General features: G+C 62.9%; 2 protein-coding genes across 19 annotated transcripts; both read right to left on the bottom strand.

The window, feature by feature from the left end:
• Nucleotides 1–2: 2 nt before the first annotated feature.
• On the bottom strand, nucleotides 3–3,422 carry LOC139799875 (uncharacterized). The gene is made up of 2 exons (XM_071752382.1): nucleotides 3,155–3,422; nucleotides 3–2,576 (listed from the first exon to the last, which is right to left on the bottom strand). Exon 2 carries the CDS (start codon nucleotides 1,642–1,644, stop codon nucleotides 256–258), a length of 1,389 nt encoding a protein of 462 aa, XP_071608483.1. The 5' UTR covers nucleotides 1,645–2,576; nucleotides 3,155–3,422; the 3' UTR covers nucleotides 3–255.
• Nucleotides 3,423–5,083: 1,661 nt separating this feature from the next.
• TNK2 (tyrosine kinase non receptor 2) lies at nucleotides 5,084–25,985 on the bottom strand. 18 transcript variants are annotated; one of them, XM_071752378.1, is made up of 17 exons: nucleotides 25,662–25,985; nucleotides 23,117–23,260; nucleotides 16,182–16,359; nucleotides 15,964–16,034; nucleotides 14,595–14,807; nucleotides 14,358–14,510; nucleotides 13,894–14,171; nucleotides 13,684–13,810; nucleotides 13,455–13,601; nucleotides 12,971–13,065; nucleotides 9,986–10,180; nucleotides 8,460–8,551; nucleotides 7,902–7,946; nucleotides 6,205–7,520; nucleotides 5,693–5,788; nucleotides 5,484–5,611; nucleotides 5,084–5,374 (listed from the first exon to the last, which is right to left on the bottom strand). In XM_071752378.1, the coding sequence occupies exons 3-17, from the start codon at nucleotides 16,342–16,344 to the stop codon at nucleotides 5,368–5,370; spliced, it is 3,126 nt and encodes a 1,041-aa protein (XP_071608479.1). In that variant the 5' UTR covers nucleotides 16,345–16,359; nucleotides 23,117–23,260; nucleotides 25,662–25,985; the 3' UTR covers nucleotides 5,084–5,367. The 18 variants fall into 18 exon arrangements, with proteins under 18 accessions (XP_071608479.1, XP_071608471.1, XP_071608468.1 ...); XM_071752370.1 differs by lacking the exon at nucleotides 7,902–7,946 and adding an exon at nucleotides 22,442–22,685 and having other exon boundaries at nucleotides 25,662–25,882; XM_071752367.1 differs by lacking the exon at nucleotides 23,117–23,260 and adding an exon at nucleotides 19,872–20,169 and having other exon boundaries at nucleotides 6,205–7,565; nucleotides 25,662–25,778.
• Between the last annotated feature and the right edge of the window lie 1,207 nt (nucleotides 25,986–27,192).

Here is a 27,192-nt window from a genome sequence, read left to right as displayed (position 1 = left end):
ACCAGTCCCCAGAACAGGAGCTGCAGTGGCACCTGGGTCCTCCTTTTTGCCCGCCTCTGGGGATGCCATCTCCACCACTTGCCCTGAGGTGGTGCCATCAGGACAGGGATCACCTGAAGCACTTATCACTGGTGGTTGGGTAGCCAAGGACAGTGGGGATATGCTTGCTGCTGTCTCTGGAGGAGTGCTGGAGGGGGACACCACTGCAGCCATCTCTGGAAAGGGTTGGCCTTCCAAGAAAGGGGGGACACCTGCTCATAATACCACGGGGGCAGTGACTGCTCTGGCTGCCTCAGAGGTGCCAGGCACAGCTGTGCCAATGCCTGGTGCAGGGCTGGGTGACCATCTCTCTGCCCCTGGAGCTGCTCTATGTTGGGGCCCAGCCTGGAGTGATGGAGCTGATGCAGGTCCAGGGGTGACACCAGTGCCTAGGGGTGCTGAGCAAACAATAGGACCAGGTTGGCTGTGGCCATCAGATGCTTTAGGCACAGCTAGGGTGATTCTCATGTCCCTCAGCATTGTGGTGGCATTGCTACTGGCCAGTGATACTGTTCCCATGCCTGCTTCACTAACCGGAGTGTTGCTAACAAGGGAGGATAGATGGGTGGCTGGTCTGGTCCCAGTGCCATGTCCACCAAGGGAAGATGTTGGTGCAGCATCAGCTTGAGGGGCACCATCTGGCTTTGCTCCACTAGCACCCATGGGGGACAAGGACATGGTCACACTGTGTCTGACTGGAGTGAATCCGCTGGCAGCTACTTCTGTCATTGTGGCTCCAGGGTCTGCTGAGGGGATTTGGGAGAGCGAAGACCCCGTGGAGTGCACAGAGGTTCCTGAAGAAGGGCCACCAGGGCCATCATGAACAGTGTAGGGGGACAGCCCCATGGGGAGTCCCATTTGAGTGGCCTTGGTCTCCAGGGAAGTGGTGTCTGCCATGGCTCTGGCACTGGGCTCTCTCCTGGCAGCCACCAGCTCAGAACTGGTGCTTCCCAGAGCTTGGAACAATGTGGTGGGGACATGTTCTGCAGCAGTGACATCCATCACTGTAGCTGGTGTGGCCAGAGGTAATGCAGGGGCCTGGGGCTGGGTGACAGCAGGGAGTTCATCTCCAGCAGTGCTGGGGTTTGTGCTGTAGCTGGGGAGAAGCTGCTCTCCTGTGCCTGGTTTAGCACCACCAAAGAGCTGTGATGGAGGTGGCTGAAGGGAGGACACAGGGGGGTCCTGGGAGGTACTGTGGTCTGTGTTGGATAAGGCACTTGTCCCTGGCTCTGTAGCTTCACTGATGCCAATGGTGGAAGAAGGAAATGTGACTTTTGCCAGGGATGCATTTGTGGTGTCTGCAGATGGTGGGGCTGCCATCCTGACCCCCTCTGTGTCTGCGTAGGGGAGACCCCTGGAGATGCCAGTGGCAGGGCTAGCTGGGGCTTCTGCTGGCTTCATGGTGTTGTCCAAGTCCTCAGAGATGATGGTTGAGCTCTCTGGAGGTGAAGTGGCCTTGTCCAGCCCTGGTGTGACCTCCTGGGATGGGAGCATGGCAGTTCCATATGGCTCTAGAAAGCTCTTGCTGATGCTGGGGGTTGATGTCCCTGTCCTGTGCTTGTCCTGGGGGAGCAATGGCACTGTGGTCCATTCTGTCCTTGGCATTCCCTCTGTAGTGACAGAGTTGCCCAGCTGCACCAACTCATTAGCACCAGTCAATTTGACAGACTGAAGGAGATGCTTCTGTCTCCAACACTGGCTGAGTGGCTGGGACACGTGCCACTGTCAGGGACAGACCTCTACCTGGTGCTGGGGGGACACCTCTCAGTGCATCAGCAGCACCCATGGGTGTCTTGGCTGTGGTCCGCTCTTGCACAGGGACAGTTGTTCTCAGGATCATCTCTCCAGGGCTGCTGCCCTGAGCCACTCCGGACACTTACACAGCCTGCTTGGGAGCAGTGCTGCTGTTTGATGGTGGCTTGCTTGTCCCCATCAGATTGACGATGCCTGGAGCTGGGGGCAATGTGCTTTTGGCTGACCCAGCACTGCCACTGCCTGTAGCAAGAGCCACCCCACGTCTTGCTTTGAAGGACAGGAGCTGCCCATGCCCAGCAATGGTGGGAGCTGGAGGGATGCTGGTTGGGTGGCTTGCAGAACCTGAAGAGGAGACCTCAGCCCCTGCCTGGGGGCTGCTCTGTGTTGCTGGATCCCCAAGGAGAGCTGGCACACCAGGAGACCCCCCCCTGCTCACCAGGAGCGGCTGGGTCCTGCGGTCTCACCATCACCTGCGGCACTAAGCTGCCTGCAGGGCGAGACAAGGCAGCCCCAGCTGGATCAACCTGCCATGGCCCCAGCAGGCAGGGACCTGCCCACAGCCAGCTGTCTGACAGCCTTACCTGGGTCCTGGCTGCCCAAGGTGGTGATGGTCCTGCTGGCTGGTGAGGGGTGCTCTGGCTGGGCAGCTCCAGTGATGGGGAAGGCTTGGCACACGCCCAGATCCGGAGACAGTTTGGTGCTGGTGCTGTCAGCTGCAGAGGAGACGCTGCCTGGCTCTGCCATGGGGGCAAGGAGCTGCTCCCCCATCTCTCTGGTTTGTGCTGGCAGCATAGCAGGTTGGTGAGGGCAGGGTGGGGAAAAAAAATCAGCCTGGGGTCCCCAGCACCCTAATCTCTCCTTCCTAATGGGGAAGAAGGGTGCCTCCAATCCACGTTACCCTTGGCACTGGTTCCCAGCCCAGCACACATCATCCCAGACAATACTGAGAGCAAGACAGATCCCTTTCCCATGGGTGACAGTCTCCGTTTGACTCAGAAACCCCCTGACACTTCCCCTGCCATGGTCAGGGGACCATACTGAGACTGTGGCATCAGTGGAGATGGGGCAGAGCTCTGGAACAGGCTGCCTAGGCAGGTTGTGGAATCTCCTTCTCTGGGGATATTCAAACCCCCTGCTCTGGCAGTGGGGTTGGACTTGATGATCTTTTGAGGTCCTTTCCAACCCCTGGCTTTCTGTGATTCTGTGAGTCTGATTCTGGGGGCAAATCCCAGCTGAGTGCTCAGGCTCAAACTTTCAAAAAAATGTTCAGGCAGCCAGAGAGTTGTTCACAGCGTCATCCCTCACCTGTCACCCAGATGTTATTGACCACCCAGCATCCAGACCAGACCCCAGCACTTACCTGGCAGCACCCAGAGCTCCCACAGTGCCCAGCTCCAGAGCAGCCACTGGCACCAACACCCCATGGTGCTTCCTCGATGGCAGGGACAGGGCTGCAGTTCTCCCTGTCCCAGGGGAACTGTGCCGTGGAGGTGGCTCTGTGGGTGAGCACTCCCCTGGGCAGCAGTGACGAGGGTGACATGTGTCCTGCCTAGAGCACCGCTGGCTCCATGTCCTTACAGCCTGCCACAGAGGTGGCTGAATCCCAGTCCTGAGGACACCCTGATGCTGTGGAACACCCATTTCACTATGAGAAGTTTTAAGGCCCCTCCCAGCATGACCCCATGGTTGGAACCCCAAAGTTGTGGTCTCCCAACCCCTGGGGAGCACCTGATGGGCTGCAAAGCCACCTGGCCCAAAGATCCTAGGACTGTAAGTGGGGAGAAGGGTCCCCCAGCACCTCTGGGAGGGGTGGGCTAACCCTCAGCCCTGCACCCCTCATTCCTTGCCGAGTCCCCCACGCTCAGCTGCGTGGCTGGTAACCCCTGGCAGGGGTGGGCCGGCTGCCAAGGAGGAAGGAGGAAGGAGCAGCCTCCCACTGCTGCCTCAGGGTCCCGCGTGCTAACCCTGCCCCGGCACCACACCGGGGACCTGCATGCAGGGGTTATCTGTGCCATCGCGGCAAACGCCTACATGGGCCCAGCCAGGGAGGTTGTTCCCCCATGGGTGGTGGCGCCAGGCCTTGCCCCGGGTTGGAGGTCACCTTCCAACAGGGACAGAGGCCACAGGCATTCCTGGCCATGCAAAGGGACCCAGCAAACGCACATTTGCTTCACAAGGCCTAGCCCAGCTCTGGGATCATTTTGAGGAGAGAACCTAAGTTGGTGAACACATTTGTGCCTTCCTCACTTCACTCAAGCCATCACAGCTGGCTGCCTTGCCATGTATCTGCACCTTAGATGGGGAAATTAAAGCACAGAAAGCCCAAAACACCCATGCGTGGCCAGCACTCGCATACCTCCTGACTCCACACTCAGGGACTGGACTGGAGAACCAGAGATTAGCAGAGATGTGGGTCCACATGGCACATACATGATGTGGCTGACTACCATCTGCCACAGGGAAGGACCCACTGCCATGCCAGCACAGCCTTTCCTGACAGGTGGCTCACTATGAGGCTTCACTCCACTGAAGCTGCCAAGCTCTGAAGCAGAGGGCATTTTGGAGACCAGGTATCACCAATGCCCACAGACCCAGTGGGTCTAGGCACTGAGGTCCTCCTCCACATGCACAGAGTCCTGTTTCCAGTGCTGCTGCAAGATGTCACCTCAGGGAACCCACCTAAGGAGCTCTGACACCCAACTGGAGGGGGTGTTAACACTGCCACCCTATGGGGGCCAAGGCCCTCACCCCCCTCCCCTCAGCACCTGGCTGCAGTTGCGCGGTGGCATCCGGTTGCACAACACCCCACGCGTGGGTGGGAGAGCGACGCAGGTCCCACCACTCCCTGCCCGGGCATGACTCAGGCAGCAGCCGGGAGCCGAGTCCTGTGGGGTGTGAGGGCAATGGGGGGCCCTGCTGCAGGGTGCTCTGCTGCACAGGGACATCCCCACAGGCAAGAACTGCCTGCTCAGAGCAGAGAAAACCATGCCCAGCATTCAAGCTTTAGGCCTGGGGAGGTGACAGGACTCCAGTTACCCTAGATGGGGGGACCTTTGTACCCTGAAACTGTCTGGGAGCCATCACCAAGGGAGTTTATGGGTGTCACACAGCTCCCTGAGGATCCCCAGCACCTGCTGTGCACCACCACACATGTGCATCCCCTCCCAGGCACCATACGTGTGGCTGGTCCCCTGGGTCACATTCCCAGCTACCTGCACCAGTGGAGACATGGCCTGTCCTTGTGCATTGGCAGGGATGAACCTGGCAGACCACAGGCACCCTCCTCCTCTCCATAGAATATTTTTTATATATATAATATATATATTAAAATTACATTTCTCTTTACAAAAACAATTCAACAAGGGGCGGAGGCTGTTGCCAAAGCCAGAGCACAGGCGCCCTGGCAGGTCTGGGGTGCTGGGCAGGCTCTCTTTCAGGGTGTTCCTGTCCCCTATGTGGGGGCTCAGTCCAGAGTCCAGCTGCAAGTTGTGTGGGTGGGGGTGGACACCAGGGGAGTGGTCCCACAGTGAGATGCCTGCTCCAGATCCAACAAAGCTTGCCCCATCCCTGCTGTCACCGCCTGTAAGGAGAGGAAAGGACATGAGCTCAGGAGCAGTGCCAGTGCCAGCCAGACAAGAGCAACATGACATGGAGCTACCCCCCACAAAAAAATACATCTGTGCCCCTACTTCTGGCGGGCGGTGCTGCAGGGATCAAGGAGGTGGGAGCTGGCCTGGGCCAGGTTCCAGTCGAACATCTCCAGTACCCGGTGGCACTCGACACGGGACTTTATCCCCAGGCAGAAGAGCTGCTCCACCTGCAAGGGGACAGGGCATGGTGAAGGGGGTAACAGGGGTGCCACCACGCTAGTGGGAGCTGTGACAGGGGCATGTGGTACCTTCAGATACTGGATGGCTCGTTGGATACTCCAGCCATGGTTCTGCAGAGCTGCCTGGCACTCCTCAGTGGTCACACCATGCACTGTGTCTTGTACCTGGGGGAGCCACCAGCCCTGGGTGAGAAGGAGCCCCTGGCTGGCTCCATCTCCAGGAGAGCCACCAGCCCATAGCTGGGACCATCTGCAGCCTTGGGATCTCTGACCTCTCCTGGGCTTAGGTGCAGACTCTTAGCCACCACAGACCCAACCCAGAGAGCCCAAGGGGATTGCAGTGACACCCTCCTTCCTTCCCAGCTCCCTGAGGTCATGGGTATGAATAGTTTGAGTTAAAAGGGCCTGCAATCCTCATTTTGGAGTTCCAGTGACACCGATGTCCCACAGCACATCTGGGGAACACCGTAGCCAATCCCGTGATGTTGAGTTCTGGGAAACCTAAGCACAGGGTGGGCATGGCTCTTGCCTGACTGAGCCCATAGACACTGCGTCCCCCTTTTCCTGAGGATGCCACTTACCAGCCGGATCTTGTCAGCAGGGCGGCAGCCATCTGGCCCATCATAGACAATCTTCTGGAGGCTGCAGGAAGCTTTCACCAGGCACTTGGGCCCAGGGTTGCTGTTGTTGGAGGAGAAGTTGGCCTTGCAGTCTGGTGGTGGCTGCTGCACCATGGGACGGACGGTAGCTGTGGTGACCAGACGGGACGTGGGCACCTCCTCAGGACTTTTGGCCTCCTTGAAAAACTTCTCATACTTGTCCAGGTAGGCAGGACGCTCGGGCAGCAGGTAATAGTGAGTGCTGCTGACCTTCTGCCCATCTTTCACGATGGGCAGGATGCAGGGTCCCTTGGAGCAGTCCTTGCCTTGTGCCTGGATGACTTTGGGGGTGGCATACTTGGGGTCGAGGGCAAAACTCTGCGTGGTGGGCATGGGCTTCCCTGGCGAGGTGGAGAGGCAGGAGCAGAGGGCAGCACGTTGCTGAGGGGAGCCCACCTGCAGCGCCATGGGGCTGGGTGTCCGAGAGGTGGGCTGTGACAGTGGGTCCCGGGGGGGGATCTGGGGCGGCCGGTCTTCCTCACCCCCTGAAACTGGGGAAAGTTCCCCTGACCAGCGCCCGGGCTCATTGCGGCGTAGGGGCCGGGGTGGGATGGGGACACGGGGTGGGATTTGGGGCTTGTCATCAGCAGGGGCGGACAGTCCCATGGGGACATTGAGCCTCTTCATGCACTCCTGCTGCAGCTCCTCAAAGAGCTCTGTGGTCTGTGTCAGGCTGGGCTGCTTAGTCTCCTTTGGGGGCAGGAAGAGATTGTCCTCCAGCACTGGCGCCCGCTCCCCCTCGTCCACAAAGCCATAGTTGGTCTTGCCCCTCCGGCTTGGGGGGCTGGTGATGGAGCAGACCTCAAAATCGTCCTCATCCTGTGCCACATCATCATAGGCAGGTGGTGGGGGCAAGGGTCGGGCATCCCAGTCCACCACTGGTGTGGGGTGGAGGGGACGGGGTAGAGCTCGCGTGGGGCTCTGTGGTGGGGTTTTGTCCAGCAACGAGAAAGCCTCCATGGCCAGCTTGGCCAATGATGGGGTTGTCAGCTCCCCCACTGGCGACGGGCTACCTTGAGGCACTTCCTCCCCAAAATCAATGAGGGTCACCTCGCTGCCTGCCGGTCCTTCGCTCAGCAGCCGTCCCGGTTGCCGCTCACCCATCTTGGTGCCCGGCACCCGTGCTGACGGCTTGACTGGTCGCAGACCCTTCCCTGTGCCTGGCTTCTTCAGGCAGAGCTTCTGGAGACCCCTTGGCAGACCCTCCTCTTCCTCACTGACTGGGTCGTAGCAGGGCTCTAGGAGGGGAACAAGAGAGATTGTGAGGGTCTCAGCACCCATCCCTGGGGGTACAAGGGGAGAACACTTCAACACCAAAATTTGCCAAGTTGCCCCATAGCTTCAGTCACCTTTGCTGCCATCTTGGGTGCAGCAATGCTTATCTAGGCAGGGGGCTGGGGTGCCACGGGCAGGGTACCCCTGCCCTTCCCCACCCCACAGTCCCCTACGCCCCTGCCCCAAGCCAGCCACCCTGCTCTGCATCTGTGTCCCCACCACAAATGCCATCACCCACAGGTGCAAGTCAGTACCCGGGAGGTAGAGGGAATGAAAGGAGCTGAGAAATAAAAGAGGGGCAACAAAGGACGAAGAAGAGGCGGACCCAAGAAAGCCCAACTTACTGGTGAGCAGGACAGTAGGCTGAGGCGGGCGTGGAGGTGGCTGCCCTGCAGGAGAAGAGAAAGCCCGAGAGGAGAGGAGGCACAGGGTGAGCATGCAGAGCAAATGGCAGCCAGGGTGTTCTTGTTAGCGGGGCGCATGCTTCATCGTGTGCCCCACCACCGGTGGGGTGCGGGAAGGATGATGGTGGGAAGCCCTCCCAAGGGAAAAGTGCATGTTTAGGGCAGCTGTGCCACATGCACAGAGCTCCCTCCCTGTGGTGGCTCTGCTGAGATCCCCCAGACTGGGGAGCCCAGCTGTGGAAGGATGGGAACAGGACCTGGACAAAGGGCACAGGGGCAGAGTCCAGCCAGGCAGAGCCACTGGCCACCCACGCTGCTAGCAGTGGCACGTGGCCAGTTCACAACATGCCCTGCCACCCCAGCTTCCCACCCTAGGTTTGCAAACAGCAAGTGGTAGCAGAGAAACAGATAGGAGAGGATCCAGCCCACCTGTCAGCAAGGCATGGGGATGGGGCTTTGTGCAGCTGACAGGCAGGGGGAAGGAGAAAAACTGCTCACTTTTAGCCCTGCCTGGAAGCTGTGTGGGTCTGGCAGCACTCGGGTCCACACCTAAAATGTCAGGAGGGTCCATGGGATTTCCCAGGTACAGCCTGTGGGGAGAAGGAAGAGCACGGAGGGGTCAGCAGGGGCCATTGGGGACCCCACACCACATCGCACAGGACACCCCCCAGCCCCAGCGGGTCCCATCCCCAAAGGCACTGGGGCACCCCACCCCAGAAGCTTTCAGCGCTATGACACAGAGCCTGGTGCTGTCTCAGTGTCACCCACCCCTCTCCGGCTGCGCGTACGAGATGTACCGTACCCGAGGGATTGCCAACAGGGTGCCGTGCCCAAGGTGCGGTGCCCAGGACACCTCCAGCACTGGGGTGCCATGGTGTGATGCTGCACCCAGGGCATGGCACCCCGGTAGGACATGCTAGTGGGGTGCCGGGAGGCCCGGGCGAGCCACCGCAAGCCAGGCGTGGTGAAGCAGGGAGCCGGCGGGAGCTGGTGGAGCCCGAAGGCCTGGGCGTGTGCCGAGCTTGGGGAGTTCTCGGCGGCCCAGGCAGCACGTACCCATCACCCGTGCCCACGCAGCGGGGTACGGGGAGGCCTGCCGGGGCACGAGCTGGGTCCATGTGCACAGCGCCTCGGTTCAATCCTTGGAGGGCGACCGGCACAGCCCACGACACCGCGGAGGCATCAGGATGGGACCGAGGACACCAGCAGAGCTGCACCAGGGCTGGGATGCCAAACTGCAGTGGGATCATGATCCCAGAGGATGTGCTGTACCAAGCGCAGGAGCTGGCTCTACAAAGCAGGAGCTTTCCAGGCTTTTAAATCCCATACTGTTTCCCCCTTTCCCTGTAGCAGTCCTACCCCATCCTCCCAGCCCAGCACTAGCAGAGACACCCCCACTATGCCCAATGCCCCAAGTCAAGGTCCACTGCCCCCTTTGTCTCCAGCACCCATGATGGGCACAGCCAGTCCGCCTGACACCCAACCTTCCCCTCATCAGAGACCAACTGGGATCTCTCCCAATGAAACAGAGGGAGGAAAAAAATTCTGGTGGATTTTTTCATGTTCTACTTTCAAAAAAAAGGATCATGCTGCTAAAACCGTGCGGCTGAGGTGCACCTCCATCACAGCTTCCCTCCACGCAGGCACTGAAGGGCATGGGTTTAGCAGCCCTGGGACACCCCAAAGGCATTGGAGTAACGTGGCCACCTCCGGTGTGGTGCTCACTGATGTCCCTTTGCCCCAGGACAGTCACAAGGGGCTGCAGGGCTGTGTGAAGGTGCTCCCCCCAGGGTAACCCCCCACAAGTACAGCAGCCCCCCACATCCCTGACCCCATTAGTTAGAAAAGGCAAGGGAGTTAGTCCAGCCGTGGAGACCCTACCCAGAGCCACCATCCCCAGCACAGCAGAGGGAAGAGATGCTTCAAGTGGGGGTGGCCAAGCTGCAGCTTGCTCCAGTGCCCAGCGGGCAGTGGGAAAGGCGGGGAGCAGGCGGGGGATGCAGAGAAGACAGAAAGGTTCTTACTCATCAATTTTATCAGGAAACCCCCAGCAGTGCTGCGGGTTGGTGTCTCCATGGCCTGTGTGGATGAAGCTGTTTTTAAGAGGCTGGCTGATGTCGTGGGCTGACAGCCCTGCCACCGAGGTCACCGTGTTTCGGGGGAACTGGCCCACTTTTAGGGTCCGCTTATTCTGACCCCGCCACCAGTAATTCTCGGCCCTAAGGAATAAAAAGGACCTTGTTACTGATGAGGGGATGGGAGGGGGACCACACGCCTGGTCATGGGGAGGAGATGAAGTGACTCACCCAAGGCTATGCAGGCAGGCAGTGGCATAACCAGGAGGGGAACCCAGTCGCTTGGGATCCCAACCCTAAGCTGACAGAGTGCTCTGCCTCCCTTCCCACATGGTCCTTGCACCAGGAAGGTGCTAGGAGTGCAGGTGGTGGGGGACAAAGCTCCCTACTTGTGCCTAAAAAGATGTGCCCCTTCTCCTCCCAGCTGACCCAAATTCTGCAGAAGCCTTAGGGTGATGCTGAGCTGCTCACTGCTGGTTCCCACACAGCCAGGGACAGCATGAAAGGTTGTGGACAGGGTCTGTTGCTGTACCCTCAAATATTCCAGTCCCACTGGGAAAACTGGGAGTGGGAGGGTATGCATGGTGGGGGACAGACCACTGCAGGATCTCCCTCACTCCCATCTTACACTACAAGCAAGCCCTGTGCAGGCTGCTAAACTGCCTGTGGCCATGCGGGTAGGGTGTCAAGGGTGCCAGTCCTCAGGAGAGCTCATAGTACCCCAGGATTCAACCAGGAGCCTCCTGCCTACCCCCAGGATGTGGCCACTAGCTCCAGGGTGGGATAGGGCAGTTGCCCAGCTTGAAGGGGGATGGGAAAGGGGCCTGGTGTGGGGGGATAGGAACGGGTAGGATGCAGGGAAGGGCACCCCAAGCGGTGCCCCCTGCCCAGCCTGTGGCATACCAAGGTGAGGGAGCCTGACCCTATTCCCCCCCTGGTCTTCTCCCCCCAGACTCCTCCCTGCTGGACAGGGCTAGCACAGGGCTGGGGGCGGTGGGCTGTGAGCAGTGCCAGCCCGGCAAGGCTGGCACAGGCCCCACAGTTTCCTGGAGTCACCTGTGAGTCACCCCCGGCCACCAGCTCAGCCCTTTTCCTGTTTACCTTCCCCACTCGCCGCCAGTCAGCCGCCTTACTCAGCGCCTGGACCCCTTGGCACAGCCCAGCCGGTACCGCGAACCCTCCCTCACCCGCGGCGGGGCCGGGAAGGTGACAGTTCCCCTCCTCGCAAGTCCCCTCCGCTCGCTCTCCCTGTCCCCCGGCACTGCCGCATCCCGCCGCAGGAATGCTGCAGCCGCACCTCCCCTCCCAGCCTCATCCCAACGGATCCGGGCTCGGACCCCCGGTACAAACCCGCTCAGGCTCTGCCTTGGCTTCCCCCTCGAAAGCCCCCTCCCGCCGCCGGCTCCCCGGGGGGCTTTCAGGTAGGTCCCTGCCCCTGCCCACACACACGTACGCACGCCGGGAGCCCGCCGAAGGACAGGCAGGGGCTTGAAAAGGGGTGGGGGGTGTTTACAGTGCCCCGGGCGGCCTCGGCGGGGCAGGATGCGGCCCCCGAGAGAAGCCCACCCCCACCAGCCCTGCCCTCCCTGCCCGGGCACCCCCGCCAGCAGCGCCGTGGGGGGCAGCCACTCCGGGGGGGGGAAACTGAGGCACGGGGATGAGGGATCCCCTCCGGCACTCTGGAAGCGCCGGCAGCTACTCTGGAGCGCCTGCTACCCCAGGGCTGCAGAGCCCTCCCCGCCTGCCCAAAACCAGCATCCCCAAAACGTGCCTACTGAGGAGTCATCAAAGACCGGCGTCCCCGGGGGAAACTGAGGCAGAGAAGGCTGCACCTCCCGGCCCATCGGCATCCCCGAGCGTGGCCACGTCCCCCCAGCATCCCGCTCCCGCCCATCATCCTCCCGCTCCGTCCCCCTCCCCGCCGTAGTTCACCTGAGGCTGGCGGCGAGGAGGGGGTCGGCGGGAGCAGGATCCCCGGCCGAGATGCGGCAGCGGGGACGATGTAGGCACACTAGAGCGGCCGCACCGCCCTCCGCCGCTCCTTCCCTCCCTCCCTTCTTCCCTCCCTCCGCCGACGCCGCTTCCCCTCCCCTCTCCTCCCCTCCCTGCAATTAAACCGCCAGACCCTGGGCAAGAGTCATCCCGGGAGAAAGCCGGTCCCTGCAGACACACAAACCCGGCCTGATTCACCTCCGGGCCGTGACTAACCGCGGGGAGCTGGTCCCGGGGGCGGGGGACCGGGAGGGGGGGAAGGACAAAGCTTTTCTCTGCATCCCCCCGGGGCTGGAGGGGGTGGTCTCCCCTGTGCCAGTGGGGCAAAGCGACACTGAGCTCCTGCGGAGGGTCCCTGCTGTCCCTGAGATGGAGAAGGACGGGTGCATCCTGAGATGGGGATGCAGGGACCAAAGGACCCGGTCTGCAGGTCCATAGGGTGGCGAAGAGGGGTGGCCATGTCCCGGGGCAGCAAGCAGGGATGGAGAAACAAAGCCCATGGCACAGGGCTTGACAGGTGACACCACCACGGTACCTAGTCCCCCCGTGCCTCTCCAGGCTGGGTGACAGCAGCCCCGTGGCACGTCCCTGTCGCTATCAGCAGGGAGCGGCCTCGGGGTGCGCGGTTTCCCGGGGCAAACCCATGGGTGCAGTGGGGTGAGTCAGTGGGGATGATGGTGTGGGCAGGGCCATGCTGCCCACAGGCATGGCCATGTCCCCACTCTGGGGTGGCCCTGTGGTGCTGTGCCACCCAGGGAATAGCACGTCTCCCTCAAAAGTGGAGGCAGCTCTGCCTGCCTGCAGGGTATGAGGCCAGGATGTCAGAGCCCCCCATCCCTGTTCCCCAGAGCTCTACCAGTGCTCATGGCCCCACCACTCCTAGGCCCCCCCTGTCCCCATGCAAGCTGGCAGCTAGCCTGAGTCCCCCACCCTGTACAATACCTGCCCTCGATGACTGTGATGATGTCATTCATCTGGATATGAAGCTTGTCAGGCTCCTCAAAGTCCTGCAGTGCCCTCATGTCAGTGGGCTGGGCCTGAGAGGAGAGGGGAGGTGAGGACAGGGGGTGCAGCACCCCATCATGTGCATACCCACAATCTTCTGGGAAAAACCCAGACTCACAACAAGCAATGAGCCCCAAAAATGTGCAGCAGACGGCACCACTGCTCCCAGCCCAAATATCAGTGGGGTGGGAAAGAGCAACAGGAGCACCTGGATGTTCCATGAGAGCAAGGTGGCACTCAGAGGTCCTCCTGCTGTGACCATGTCACCAGCCACAACCTCCCTGCAACAAAGATTCCTGTCCCAGGGCCCCCAAACATCACCTCCCACTTTGGCAATACCCGCTACGCTGCCCGGGTTTGCACAGAGCCCGTAAGAGAGGGGCACTAGAGACCTCTGACCCTTTCCCACCCGCTCACCCACCTCCACCAAGAAGTCCCGCAGGGCCACGAAGGTGGGTCTGTCCTCAGGCTTGTGTGCCCAGCACTGCAGCATGACATTGTAGACATCCTGGGGACAATCCTCAGGCCGCGGCAGACGCTCTCCCTCTTTGTCTATCTTGTGCAGGATCTGTAAGGAAGCCGGTGCTGTCAGGGGGCCCTGCACTCCTGGGGTGAGGGGATGAGGAGGCAGATCGCTGTTGTACACCCACCTGGCTGCCATTGAGGCCAATCCAGGGCTCCTGCCCATAGGTGAACATCTCCCAGAGGGTCACCCCAAACATCCAGGTGTCGCTGGCATGGGAGAAGGTACGAGTCTTCAGGCTCTCAGGAGCACACCTGCACAGGGAAGGACATGAGCATCAGGAGGATGCCTGCAACCCCAGGTGTGTTTCCCCCTTCATCCTCCCCCAGTGTCTCACCAGGCAAAGGGGACCTTGCGATGTTCCTGCATCACGTAGTGGTCATCATTTTTGGGCAGGGCCCGCATCAGCCCAAAATCCCCAATCTTGACCAGCTCATTGGAGGCCAGCAGGATGTTGCGGGCTGCCAGGTCACGATGGATGAAACGCTTGGACTCCAGATAGGCCATGCCCTTGGCCACCTGGATGGCATACTGGCAGAGGGTAGAGATGAGGAAATGGCCCTGATTCTTCCGCAAGCGGTCCAGGAGGGAGCCCAGTGGGGCCAGCTCTGTCACCTGTGCCATGAGGATGGGACAGCAAGTTGGTCAATCCAGAGCACCTTGGCTGGGCTGGTTTCCAGCCGCCTTGTGCCCTTGAGGATGCCAGAGGAGGACTCAGGGTATGGACCCAGCCTGGCTTTGCTTACCCCCCTATCGTGTGGGACCCCAATAGGGTGGCATCAGGGTCACCCTAAAGCTCACCATCTTCATGGGGTGGGAGAGCACCACGCCGTAGAGGCGGATGAGGTTCCTGTGGTCGAGGGAGTGCATGGCGTTCACCTCCCGGATAAAGTCATCCAGTGCCTCTGGCTGGCTCAGCACATCCGTCTTTAGACACTTCACCGCCACGTTCAGCTACGGCCAAAGCAGGGATGAGCCCCAGCATATCTTTCCCTCGGGTGGCCCCACCACCCCCTATTGCCCCTGCAGCCCCCTCACCGTCTTGCCGGCAGGCGTGCACCACTCGCCGCGCCGCACGACGCCAAAGGAGCCATCGCCCAGCTTCTCAAAGAGCGAGAGGTCCCGCTCACGCACGAGGCAGGTGAGGGAGTGCTGGCCCCCAGCTTCAGGGGGTGGGGGCGTGGGGGGTTTGCGGAACGTGCTCTGGGGCTGGGGTGGCAGCTCTGACTCAGGACGCTTCCCGCTGAACACCTGTGGGACACAGGGGCAGGTGATAGATGGGCACAGGGACCTCTGGGTGCTTGGGTCTGTGAGTGAGCAGTGCCAGAAGGATGCCCTGCCTGGGCTGTACACTCTGGAACCTAATGATGACCTAACTGGTGATTATCCAGGGCAGGCAGGCTGCAGGAGCAGGCTCTGCTCCTCCAGCTCTCTGCACGCTTAGCAGACTCTGGGCATATGCAGTGGGCTGTACTTCTCACCACAGCCCCACGGTGCATCCCCAGCAGCCCTGGCAAACCAGGGTGGTAGCCGGAGGGCCTCAGGCACTCTTGGATACATGATGTGCCTGGGCACAAAGCCAAAAGAAACCTCCAGCTTAGGCTGAGTGTGGTGCAAAATGGGCCTTGAAATACACACTGTCCAGAGGGAATGGGCTCTCACCTCCCTCTTCCCCAGCTGGAAGCTACGATGTACCCCATGGGACAGGGCCCATCCCAGCCCCTGCAGCTGGGACTGGTGAGGGGTGCGCGGGGGCTGGGCCCAGCATGTGGCCAGGGTGGGAGGTGGCATTTCTGCGCCCTGCTCAAGGCTGAGTCGCCTTCTATTAAAAGCCCATCCCAGCCCAGATGAGTCACACTGGGGAGAGGCCACGACCCAGCACCCAGCTGCAAGTGCTCCATTCTTTTGGGGGTGCAAGGTGCCACGGTGGTAGTAGCATCAGCTTTGAAAGGGATGGCATGAGGGGAACATGTGCATCTTGGGGTTCCCAATGCTGCACCCCCAGCCCCTGTGGGTACATGGCTGTATCTCCTCACCATGAGGCAGGCAGGGGTCTGGGCAGTGCTGCTGCCCACGGATACAGCTGGGGTGAGAGGCGTGGGCTGTGTGGCTCATTAGTTGCAAATATTTTCCCAGAAAAGAGGCAAATCAGGCAAAGGGAATGAATTTCCTGCATACTGGGGTGGCAGGGCCACTCTTCCCCAGGAAGTGACCCAGGAGACACCAGAGAACCAGGGCACATGCTGGCAGGGTCACACCACAAGCAAGGCACGCAACAGGGGTTTCTGCCTATCTCCCTGCTGGCACCCAGGAACCAGTTGGGCACCAGTGAAGAGCATGGAGAGAGGTCCAGCTCCTCCTGCCTGTCTCAGTTTCCCTGCCACACCTGCCTCTCTCCCACCCTTACCTTGCTCATCCAGGATTTCCGCTTGCACATGGCTTTCCTCCGCTTCACTGCCTCCCACAGCCGCCGCTGGCCTGCAGGACACAGGGGCTGTCACCGACACAGCATGGGGTGGGGGGTCCCTCCCCAGCCGCATGGACTGCATATTCTTCTGTACTCCCCAGAAGATGCTGCACAGACATCTGGGGCTACAGGGGGAGGTCTATGGGGAGTGTACACACCGGGGCGTCCCATGCCGATCTTCTCCAGATCCTCATTTTTGACGTACTCGAAGTGGGAGAGGCGGGTGACGTTGAGCTCGTCCCGGATGCGCAGGAAGTACTGCTGCAGCTGCAGCTCGGTGAGCAGCTCCAGCAGCCAGTCTGTGCCCTCCTCTGTCTGCATGCTACAGCTCAGCCTCTGCTGGGACAAAATGCTGGGTGAGGGGGGACTGTGTCCTTCTCCTCTCTGCCCTGGTACCCCTGGGGGAGTCATCTGGTGGGGCTAACAAAACTCGTCTCCTGAGCTTGTCCCCAGCTCCCTGGGGGGGCCAGAAGAGGCACCCCATTGGCAGGGCTCCCAGGGACAGACAGGGACTCCCATCGTGCCCACAAAACCACCGGCCTATCCCCCTGCTTCAGCAAAGGCTGTCCCCAGCTGAAGGGCACCCCACAGCATGGCACCATGCCTGTCAGCCTCCCTTTGCCCATCTGGAGGATCTGCCTGGGGAGATGGCAGCTGTCCCCAGTAAAAAGAGCCACTTTGGCATGGGCTCTTGGCCCCCTGGCACCCTGCACTGCCACCTGGGCTGATGCACAGACCCATGGTGGGTCTCCTCTGCCACCTCACCCAGCAGCCACAGGGAGGGAACAGACAGGGACCTTAGGGTCCCCCTGGGAGTCCCGGTGCCCCACAGCTGCAGCACAGGACACCCCAGCACCACCAGTGTCAGACCAGCAGCTTTTTCAGGGCACAGGAATGTAACAGGTCTATTCCACTATTCCACACTTCTGCCCCCTGTCCTGGCTCCCCTCGCTTCCATTGCCACCCCTCCGAGAACAGAATGGCTCTGCCTTCAGTTGCTGAGAGCCTGAGGGAATATGGGATCCCTCATCCCAGCTCTACAGCAGGGCAGCCCCCGCTATCCTCTCCTCTCCCCCAGGAGACGACGTGGTCCTCGGCACCTTTGCCCCCGGTGCTCGGGTGCTCCGGCCATGTCACCGCAATTACAACCCTCGACTTCAAGCTAAAAATACGGCGGGTGCGGCGAGCAGCTGGGCACGGGGGCGCGCAGGGGCAGAGGGGGCATGCGGGGCGAAAGCAGCCGGCAGTTCCCGGCGAGTGCCGCGGATGCCCGGTCCCCTGCCCGCAGGCTGAGTGACAGACAGTGCGGGGTCTGCTCGGGGCGGGGGTCGGCACTTACTCGGTAGAGGCGGAAGCGAGTGAGGAAGGGGAAGGATCGGCGCAAAGCCTGGAAGCGTCGCATCCTGCCGGGCTGCCCGCCGCCGGACCCGGGCACCGCCGATGTCCCTTTCCCGGCGCTGGTGTCCCAAGGCAGAGCCCGCTCAGCGCAGCCGGAGCACCCCCAGCCGCCTCAGCTTGGCTACAGTGATGCCCCCCGGGCTTGCCCGCCTCACATATCCCCCCGAAGCGGACAGAGGGGCTCGTGGCGTCCGTCGGCCGGACGCTGGCTGTGGCTCTCCACCTCCTTCCGTCCAGCTCTCGATCCTCCCGGCCGGCCCTCCCCTTCCCCAACGAAACGGGGCCGGGGCGGGGGGGACAACTGCAGGCAGGGCTGAGGGTCGCCCTCCTGTCTAGAGACTCTTCCTGGGGACCCCTGGCCAGAAGCGGGGCTCGGTCCCAGCCCGCTGCCTGCGCTGCGCTCCCCAGGAGGGGTTATTTTCGGCCGGGGCTGGGACGCGCGCCCAGGGGGCCGGGCTCCCATCAATGTGCCGCTTTCTCCCTTGTTTGGCGGGCGCCGACAGCTGGGAGCCCGGACCCCCGCTCCCATTTCCATGGAAACTCGCCCCAGCCTTGGGAAATGCTCCGGGCCTCAGTTTCCCCCCAGGAAGCGAGGAGGGAGGGAGAGGAGACATCCGGCCCTCCGCTCCCCAGCCGAGCCAGAGGCACGACGCCAGGGCGATGGGCACTGCGGGGGGAGCTTCTGGCTTGGCAAGCGTAGCCGCTGCCCGGTTGCCGCGGGGTACCACCAGCACCCCAGGGCTCGTCTCGTGCTCCAGCAGGGCTGACCCCCGCCCCGGTGCTGTTGTCTGCCTGTAAATTCCCCCGGGAGAACAGCTGGCCGTGGCGTGAGAGAGGAAAGACCTACAGCAACCTCTTGCCATGGCTCCCGCCTGCTCAGATCTCCCCCCTTCTTCCCCCCACCCCCACCCCATCCGCAAGCCGCAGCCATCGCTGTGCCGGGGAGCAGCAGGGAGGGGGTTATGCAAACCCCCAGGTGCGGAGAAGCCTCCACTGCAGCTTCCACCGCCGAGATCTCGGCTGGCATTGACGCCCGGCACAAGAAGCCCATTGACCGGGAACACCCGGGCACGGTGCCCTCGGCACCAACCTCTGCCACGCGCCAGCTCCCCCGTCCCCGCCCCAGGGGACACCGGGGACGCGGGTGTGTGTGTGTAGGGATGTCCCAGTCCTGAAACAGCGCATCACCGCCATCAGCTGGGGATGGCACTTGCCAGTACTGGCACCTACTGGGGCCGGCACGCTGCCTCCTGCACTCCGAGCGCCAACTGAGGCTGCCCAGTTCAGCACACACTCTGGGAGCACTGGTCTCTAAAGGGGACCAGAGGAGACACAGCCCTGCCCGTTGTGCTGGCGATACTCTGTGCCTCAGTTTCCCCGTGGTAGGCCCATGGGCACTGACAGTAATGCTGCAACCTCTGCTTGAGATGGATGACCAGAGTCCTGCCAGCAAACACCCAACCTGGAGGGGTGGGGTGGTGTCACAGATGACCATACAGCAGGTGACAAAGACCCCTGGTGCAGTTGCCGCTTACTCTCCTGTGCCGTGCACACCCGCCCCTGGGGATCCACCCTACCTGCACCCATGCTCATGCACGGGGTGGTGACGACTCTCACGTGCACCTCAGGACCACACAGGCGCAACCCCCACCACCCCGCGCGCCTCCCGCCACCTGCATGACCGCAGCCGCCCCCCCGCCCCCGTCCCCTCTGTGCGCCCCCCCTCTCCCCCCCAGCTGCAGCCCTGCACGTGCGCAAACACCCCCGGCGCCACACAGCCGGCGGCATCGCACGCCCCCCCTCCTCCCCCCCCCGCACCCCCGCCCCTGCCTGACGCACACCTGGAGCCGCCCTCAGTGCCCACGGGTGCTCGCTCCCGGTGCGACACGCTCCTTGCTAACAGGGTATGGGTGACATCCATGCTCGCCTGTCATGCACGGCCAAATAGTCACCCAAGCTGGCACACAGGTGGCCAAACACCCCTGTGCCTGACCTCCTACCCACAACAACCCAAACACCTGCCCTACACCCCAAAGGCAGTTGCATCGTCCGCATGTACCGACATGCTCTCCAGCCCACAGAAACGCCACACACAGCCTGACATGCCCCTGTGACACCCCCACATGCAAGGCCACCGTCCTGTGCTGGGCAACTCCCCTCACCCCCCCCAAGCTGTGTCAAGTCTGCCTCAGTTTCCTCTCAGCTCTCCCCCAGCTCCATGGGTCGCGATGGAAGCACAGGTGTGCAGGGGCTGCCATCCCCACACCACCTGTGATGCCGCACGGTATTGCAAGCGCCGGAGCGGGGAGATGCCATGCATGACCCCCCACCCCAGCACCATGTCAGCTGCCAACTCACGCCCCACAGCAGGACCCTGCCCCTCTTGGAGGGCATCCAGTCCGGCTGGGTGCCGCCACCCGTTCCCCCCTGCCGGCTCCCCGCGCACTGACCCGCCGGTACGGCATGCCCGGGGTGACGTCCTGCCGGGGGGACAGCGTGGGGCGCCCGCTACTCGGCCGCAGGGCCCGCTGCCCGGTGCTGTCCGAGAAGCTGTGGGGCAGGGGGCCGCGCATCTCTTCCTCCTCCTCGGCGCTGCTCAGGCGCTGGTAGTCGCATCTCTCGCCCATAGCCGGGGTGACGGCGGTGGCTGCGGCGCGGCGGAGAGCGGGGGGCTCTGCGGAGACGCCCGCGCCTGCCTGGGGGTGGCGAGGGCTGGAGCTGGGCTCCGGATCACATGGCAGAAAGTTGCTGCAGTTCCGGAAAACAGCGAGAGGGTGAAGGTGACCGCGACAGTGATGGAGGGGAGGAGGGATAGATGAAGGAGGGATAGATGCAGGAGGGATGCAGAGGAGAGAGGGAAAGAGAAAGAGGGGGGGCGGCCCCTCAAGGCGCCCATCCTCACCCCGATCCCAGCCTGGCACGGCCGTCTTCCTTCTGACTCGGCAGCCCAACTGCCCACCTGCTGTCCCCCCTCTGGCACCCGAGCGGAGAGGCGGTGCCATCACTGCCAGCCCCAGCCCTACGCTCGCAGCCCCCGTTCCCCCCCACCTCGGCACAGTGCAGCCCAACAGCGGGGTTGCGGTGCATGCAGCCGGACGGAGCAGGAGGAAGATGAGGGGAGGAAGCAGGAGGAAGCATCGTCCAGCAACCGGAGCTCTGTGGCAAGCGGGATGAGTGAGGAGGCACCATACCCCCCCCCTCCTGAGCACCTGGGGAGGGGTGGGGGCTCCATGTCTGGCAGCATCCTCAGCATCCCTCCCGCTCCCCGGCGGCAGCAGAGGGGGATGGGATGCGCCGGGAAGATGGCTGCTGCGCAGCGACCCAGCAGCGCTGGCGCAAGCACGGTAGCGCAGGGAGAGCAGCCAGGCCCCGGCTGGCGCTGCCGGGATGGGGGCCGGCGGGGCATGCCAGGAGGACTCTTGCCGGGATCAACCCTCTCCCCCCACCCCCTTGCAGGATGCTGAAGGCCTCCTAAACCTCTGCCAGGCAACACAGAACAGGTGGCACTCAGAAGCCAGCCCCCCCGGGTGGGGAACCCCCCACCTGCACATCAGGACTGTCTTGTACCTCAACACCTCCTGGCTGCAGCCCCTCCCTGAGCCCCCTGGGCCAGAGCTGCAAGCCTGCCAGTAGGTTGAAACTGGGGGGAGGGAGGGGCTGGAGCACCCTCAGACCCAAAGGACCTACCTGTCCTTTGAAGCCCCAAGGACCAGTCTGGTCCTCATGCCAACACCCTGATGCCCCATCCCAACCCCCAGAAGTACCCCCTGCTACTCACCCCACACCTCCCCCTAGACCCTGGTACATCCAACAGAGTGACGCCAGAGTATCACCAGGGCAGGGCAAAGGGGGAACGAGCCCATCTTGCCTGCCCATGAAAAAATACTCCCAATCCAGGAGAGGGGGGGAGGTAAGAGGGGAGAGGGAGGAAGGTACACCTTAACATGTGGGGCTTACAGGGGCCAGGCAGAGCAGCCCCTCGATGGCTCCTCCTGCCATACCACGGAGGTGAGCTCAGCCGCAGAGCTGAGGCGGGCTGAGCCCGCGGCATGGGAGAAACCGAACCGCCCCCGCGCACGGCCTGCCGGCGTCACCGCGCTGGCACGCCATGGCGAGTGACTGATGGACGTGCTATGCCACCTTCCCGGCGGCCCCAGCCACCACACACTGCACGCAAACCCTTGCCAGCCTGCCCGGCCAGAGGGATGCCGAGAGGCCCCCAAGCTGAGAGGGGACAAGCCCTGTTCCCACAGGTCTAGGCACAAACTCTTCACCCCCTGTGTGTCGCGTCCTTCTGGCTTTTCCGGGCGCAGATGAAACCCAAACAAGGAGGTTCCTTACAAGGGGATGGAGAGCACGGCAACACATGCCGCCCACCGTTCCACCCTAGGGGGGCTCCACCACAATAACAACCGCCAGATGAGGCACACTCTTCTCTCTCCCCACAGGGCGGTGACAGTCATGCTGATGACAAGGTGTCCCTCCCCTCCATGGGGACAATGGACCTCCCAGCCCTTTGGGACACCACACTCGGCCCCACATCCCTTCAAGCATCCCCTGTGCCCACCACCCCACATAGAGGACACCAGGAAGTGGCAGATCCCCAAAACAAGCTCCCAGAGGGGGATGTGGCCCCCCACTCACCTCAGGCACATCACCCCGCTCACTGTCACAGCCCATCTGCCACCTTCCTGGCAGCTGTGTCACCTGGAAATGATCTCACCAGCTGCGGAGGCAGGGCTGGCTATGGCAGTGCCCCGGGCTGGCTCACTCTGCCCTGACGGGGCCCCGGGGGTGGCCCCAAATTGTGGTGACACACTCCCTGGCCGAGCAACCACGGTGCAGGCATGTGGATACACACATTCCCACGTGTACAAAAACACCCAGCGCCCACCAGAGAAAGGGCTGCCGGCTGCATCCCACCTGCCCCCAGAATGCTGTTACCACCCAGCTTCCTTAGGACCATCCCCAGCCCCTCACTGGATTGCACCACCCCATGCCCCCCCATGGGACTCCATACCGGTGAACGTTTTGCCTCGGTTGGTGCTGGCACCTCATGGTGCTTGCTTGGCTGGCTCAGGCAAGCAGGAGAAATCGGTGGGCCAGCACGGAGGGCTGGTGACCCCCGCGGTGGGGGTGGACGAGGAGGCCGGGGTGCCCGGTTCCCCCTTGCTGCCATCTCTGGACTCCTAAGCCTGGCTCTGTGGCCTGATCCTGCCTGCTGGCACGGAGCATCCCCCACTGAGCCCCGCCTGCAGCAGGGACTGCCCAAGGAGGAGAGATACGGCTGTGTGTGTGGCCCCCCCACCCTAACAGAGCCCAGTGCAACCCCAATCCCCCCCCTAAGCCTCTTTCCTCTAACAAATCCCCTACGCAAGTCAAGCCAGTGCAGGCTGAGCCTGTACTGTGCCTCCTGACTCCCCGGCACGGGCAGGGAACAGGCAGGAATAGCCAACCCAGCAACAGATCCCCACCCCCAGCCCTGAGCTCTCCCACCAAGACAGGGACACAGAGCAGTGTTCTGGGAGGACAAGCAGGCAAAGCAACAACCCCAGCACCCTGCCCACCCTCAGCTCTGTGCCCACGGGTAGTAATGGGGAGGGGAAAGAGGGCAGTGGGCTTGCCCCAGTGGGGACACTGCCACCCTGCCCTGGTGCAAGGCTGGTTTCTGCCCACCTGACTCTGCCCGTCTCACCTGGGTGGTGGTGGCGGCGCAGCGGGGGTCTCTCAGCAGTGCCGGCCCCGGTGTTGCAGTGAACCGGGTGGTGTGCGAGTGGGCACAGGCTCAGGGCTCAGCCATGGGGCTGGTGGGGCTGTGGTGATGCCAGCCACGGATCCCCTGGGGCAAAGTGGGAGGCAGACGTCAGGATGGGCCCCCCAGCCTGGCACCCTTTGTGTGCCCACCCCAGGCCCTTCAGACCCCCCGGGAGCATCCAGGGCCACTCCCCACCCTGCTCAGGCATCTCAAAGAGCCTCTGTGGACCTGCCCCCTCCTCACCCTAGAGCACAGGTGGACTTTGTCCCTGGTCCTGCTGGGAAAGGGGAAGCCCTGGCACAAGCTTCAGGTCCAACCTGCCCCTCACCTCTGGGGGTGCTGCTGATGGTACCCTCATCTCCACACACCTCAAGGTGGGTTGGAGCTGGCATGAAACAAGTTGGCCAGGTCCCAGGTGAGACAGGCACAAAGCTGTGTCCATGCTATAACATCACTCCTCCACACTGGATGCCAGGAGCAGGGGAGGTGGGACATCCACTGCAGGGAGATTTAGCCTCTATGTTTCCCCAGCACCAGACCAGAGCAGCACCTTGGTCAGACTACCCAGCATCTGCTGGTCATTAGTGCTAATTGACAGCAGCCTAATTAAGCAGGCTGCAGCACAGGTCCATCCCCCTCTGCCCCTCTTCGCCTGGAGGCTACTCAGCAGAGGACTGGAACAAGAGTTTTTCCCTAAAGCCTTCCTGTTTCAGCAGGGGCTGTGTATGGGGCATAGCTTCCTCTTGTCCCCCAAAACCCGTGTGTGTAATGCTCTCTGGGATGCTTTGTCCTTGTGCATATAACTGGAGTCAAACCCCTGGTGCTCTGAGAGCAGGATGAGGCTTCAAGCTTTCTCTCCAGGGAAAACTGAGGCACAGAGCATGGTCTGGTCAGCTGGGACAAAGCTTGCCTACAAGCCCACAGCAGTTCTCAGTCCCACTGAAGCTGCTCCTCTGCCCACAAATGTTCTCCATGCCCTGGAAGAGGCTGAGACAGGGTGGGCACAGCAAGCTGGCAGCCACCAAAGGAGGAGGGAGACATCAGCATTTCCCCCCAGCCATACCCACAATACCCTGCTGGCAGGGCTGGCCCACACCCTGCACTAACGAATACCGGGCTAACGAGGCCTGGGTTGCTCCAGGGGTTGGTAACAGGTTGCACAGCCTGCACAGCCCCCACTCCACACCCCTGAGCCTTGGCGCAGCAGGATGGGGGTGCAGAGGCTGCTCTGGGCCCCGCTCCCTGCCAGAGCCAAGGCTGGAGCTGAGGGTGCACCCAACAGCAACTGGGGGCCATCCTGGACCCTCTTCCTAAAGAGCAATCCACCAGTACAGCCCTGCTCAGATAGGCCTCCAGGCAGGTCCTCTTTTTAGAAAAGCTGTAGAGCCTGGCACTGAAAAACTTTGTTCAAGGGCTTTTCCCTCAGCCAGCTCAGCAAAGAGGAAGATGTCTGACCACCAGCAACGGCAACACCTTACAAAGGGGTTACCCACCTTGCTGGCACCAGAGCTCAGCAGCACTGGGGCAACTAGTGGAACCCTGTGCCAAAGTGGCCCCAGGGAGGTAAGGAGTGGGGAAGCACCAGCGCCAAGCTCTGCCCAGACCTGCCCTGCCCAGACAGCCCAGCCCCAGCACAGCCTTTGGCCTGCAGCAGGCCCGTGGGCAGAGATGCTGCCCCTGCCCAGGCTCCTCCAGCCACCCACAGACCCCTCCCCAGTTGCTGCTTGCAGGGTGGGAGGGGGGGAACGGACTGTGCCAGGAAAAGCCATGCAGGGGCCTCACAGTGAGGTGCGATCCTTGCCTGGGCTGTCAGCACCACCTTACCAAGTTTAACTTGAAGGCTTTATTAAAAAAAAAAAAAAAAAAAAGAAAAAGAAAAAAAAAAAAAAGATAAACCCAACAAAGAGCAAAAGTACCCAAAAGGTCCCGAGTGCTTAGAGAAAAACCCTCCGCAACGTGGTGAGACACAGCCATAGCACTGCCCGCAGAGCCGGTGAGCAAGACTCCTCACACCTCACCGCTGCTTCGCGTTTCGGCTGAGGCACAACACCCCCAAGGCACAGGGCCGGCCCCGGAGGACAAGGATCCTCTGTTCAGCGCCGGAGCTCCCACGAGCCCGGAGGAAGAGGAAGAGCAGAGCAAGCAAAGCCGCCTTTTCTCCAGGAAAAAAACAACCTTCCCCCGGCTTCCGCTGCAGTTTGGGAGGGTTCAAGGGCACCAAGCACCCACTCTGCCCGCCAGGCAGGAGCAGGGGGGTCGGGCACGCTGCCGGCTGGTGCTCAGCGGCCCCGCAGCGCCTGAGCAGGATGGCAGCTCCGGCAGCCCGCAGTGCCGCAGGGCACGGTGCCAGCACTGCCCGGTACCAGCAGTGCCCGGCGAGGTGCAGCGGGCACACGCAGACGCCAGCCCGGACAGGGCTGCAGTGCCAAACCCTGACCGCCCCATCACTCCCCCCACCAGCAAGGAGTAACGCCTCGCTCCTTACCTCTGTGCTCACCGCCACTGCCGCCGCATCCTGCGCCGGGCTGGGCAGTGTCACCGCAGGGAGAAGACGAAAACGCCGGCGCTCCGGACAGCCGGCATGCCAAGCAGAATGCGCCCGCACGCCGGCCGGGCGGGGCGCGCAGATCGATACCGGCGGCGACCGGGTGCCGGGTGGGATCCCCGGCGGGGCCGTAGGCACCGGGTATCGGATCCGGCTTCACACCCGGGCGGCCCTCCTGCGGTTCTGGCGCTGTGCCGGGGTCCGTGTACCGGGGTTGTTGCCTGGGTTGTTGCCGGGGCGCTCCTGCTCCCCCGGGTAGAACTCCCCTTCCTCCTGCACCCCACCCCGGGCCTCCCCCTCCTCCTGCCGGCCCCGCCGCACCCACCAGCGGGCGCGGGCCGGTGGGCTCACCTCCCGCCGTCCCCCGCCCCTCTCCTGTTGCGCCCGCCGGATCAGGCCCTGCTCCTGCCTGACTTTGGGGCCGTGCTCCTGCACACCCCGCACCGCGCCCCGCGCCCGCCGAGGGGGATGCGCCCCGGGGCTGACCCCCGCGTCCCCCGGGGCCGCCCCTTCCTCAGCGCCCCGCGCCCGCCGCCGCGCCCGGACCGCCCCCCGCTCCCGGGGCCGCCGCGGTTCCGCACCCGGCTTAGGGCTGGCGATTCCAGTGACCGGCCCGGGCCGCTCGCCCCACTCCTGCAGGCCCGTCCGCTCCCCCAGCGGCACCCAGTGCCACCGGCCCGGCGCCCCTCCGGCGCTCCACGACTCCCCGCCAGCCACCAGCTCCTGGCCGCGGGGCAGCGCCCCCAGCCCCGCCTCCTGCACCCCCCGGGTGAAGCCCCCCTCCTCCTGCACCCCTGGTGCTACCCCGCCACCCTCCGGCACCCCTGGGCTCAGTCCACCGCCCTCCGGAACCCCCGGGGCCCCACTCAGCCCCAGCCCCCGGATGGTGCACGCGGTTCCGGGCCCGGTCGCGGCGCCGCACGCTGGGGGAGCCACCCCCCCGCCCCGGGGCCACCCCCCGCCGCGGCTCCCCCCGAGCCGCTCTGCCGGAGCCCCGGCACCAGCCCCGGCACCCCCTACCCCGCCGCCGCCTCCTGCCGCCGCTGGCGCGAGCTCCCGGGGCGGCGCGCGCCTGCCCGGCCCCCAGCCCCGCTCTTAAAGGCGCCGCGCCGCCGCTTTACGTAACGGCGGGGGGGTGGGGACGGACGGACCGACCGAGCGAGACGGACGGGAAGGAGGGATGGGTGAGGAGTGGGGCGCGGGGACGTACGGACAGACAGACAGACAGAGACAGACTCACCGCGGGGGCAGCGCCAGGCCCCCGGAGCGGTTCGCTGCAGGGACCGTGGGGTCACGGGGGGCGGGCTCCCCTGCGCGGCCAAGGGGCAGCCCAAATTCTGGCTGCCGGGTACCTGGGGAGGGGCTGTAGCTCCTTCCAGGCCTCCCGAGGTGCAGGCAGAGGCACTGCAGGAGCGGAGCCCTGCCAGCTTCGGGCAGGGAGTTGCGGGGAGACAGCGGGTTTCCAACAAAT

The sequence above is a fragment of the Heliangelus exortis genome, chromosome 9, assembly GCF_036169615.1.
Source record: "Heliangelus exortis chromosome 9, bHelExo1.hap1, whole genome shotgun sequence".
NCBI lineage: Eukaryota > Metazoa > Chordata > Aves > Apodiformes > Trochilidae > Heliangelus > Heliangelus exortis.
This window is presented reverse-complemented; position numbering and strand designations above follow the sequence as displayed.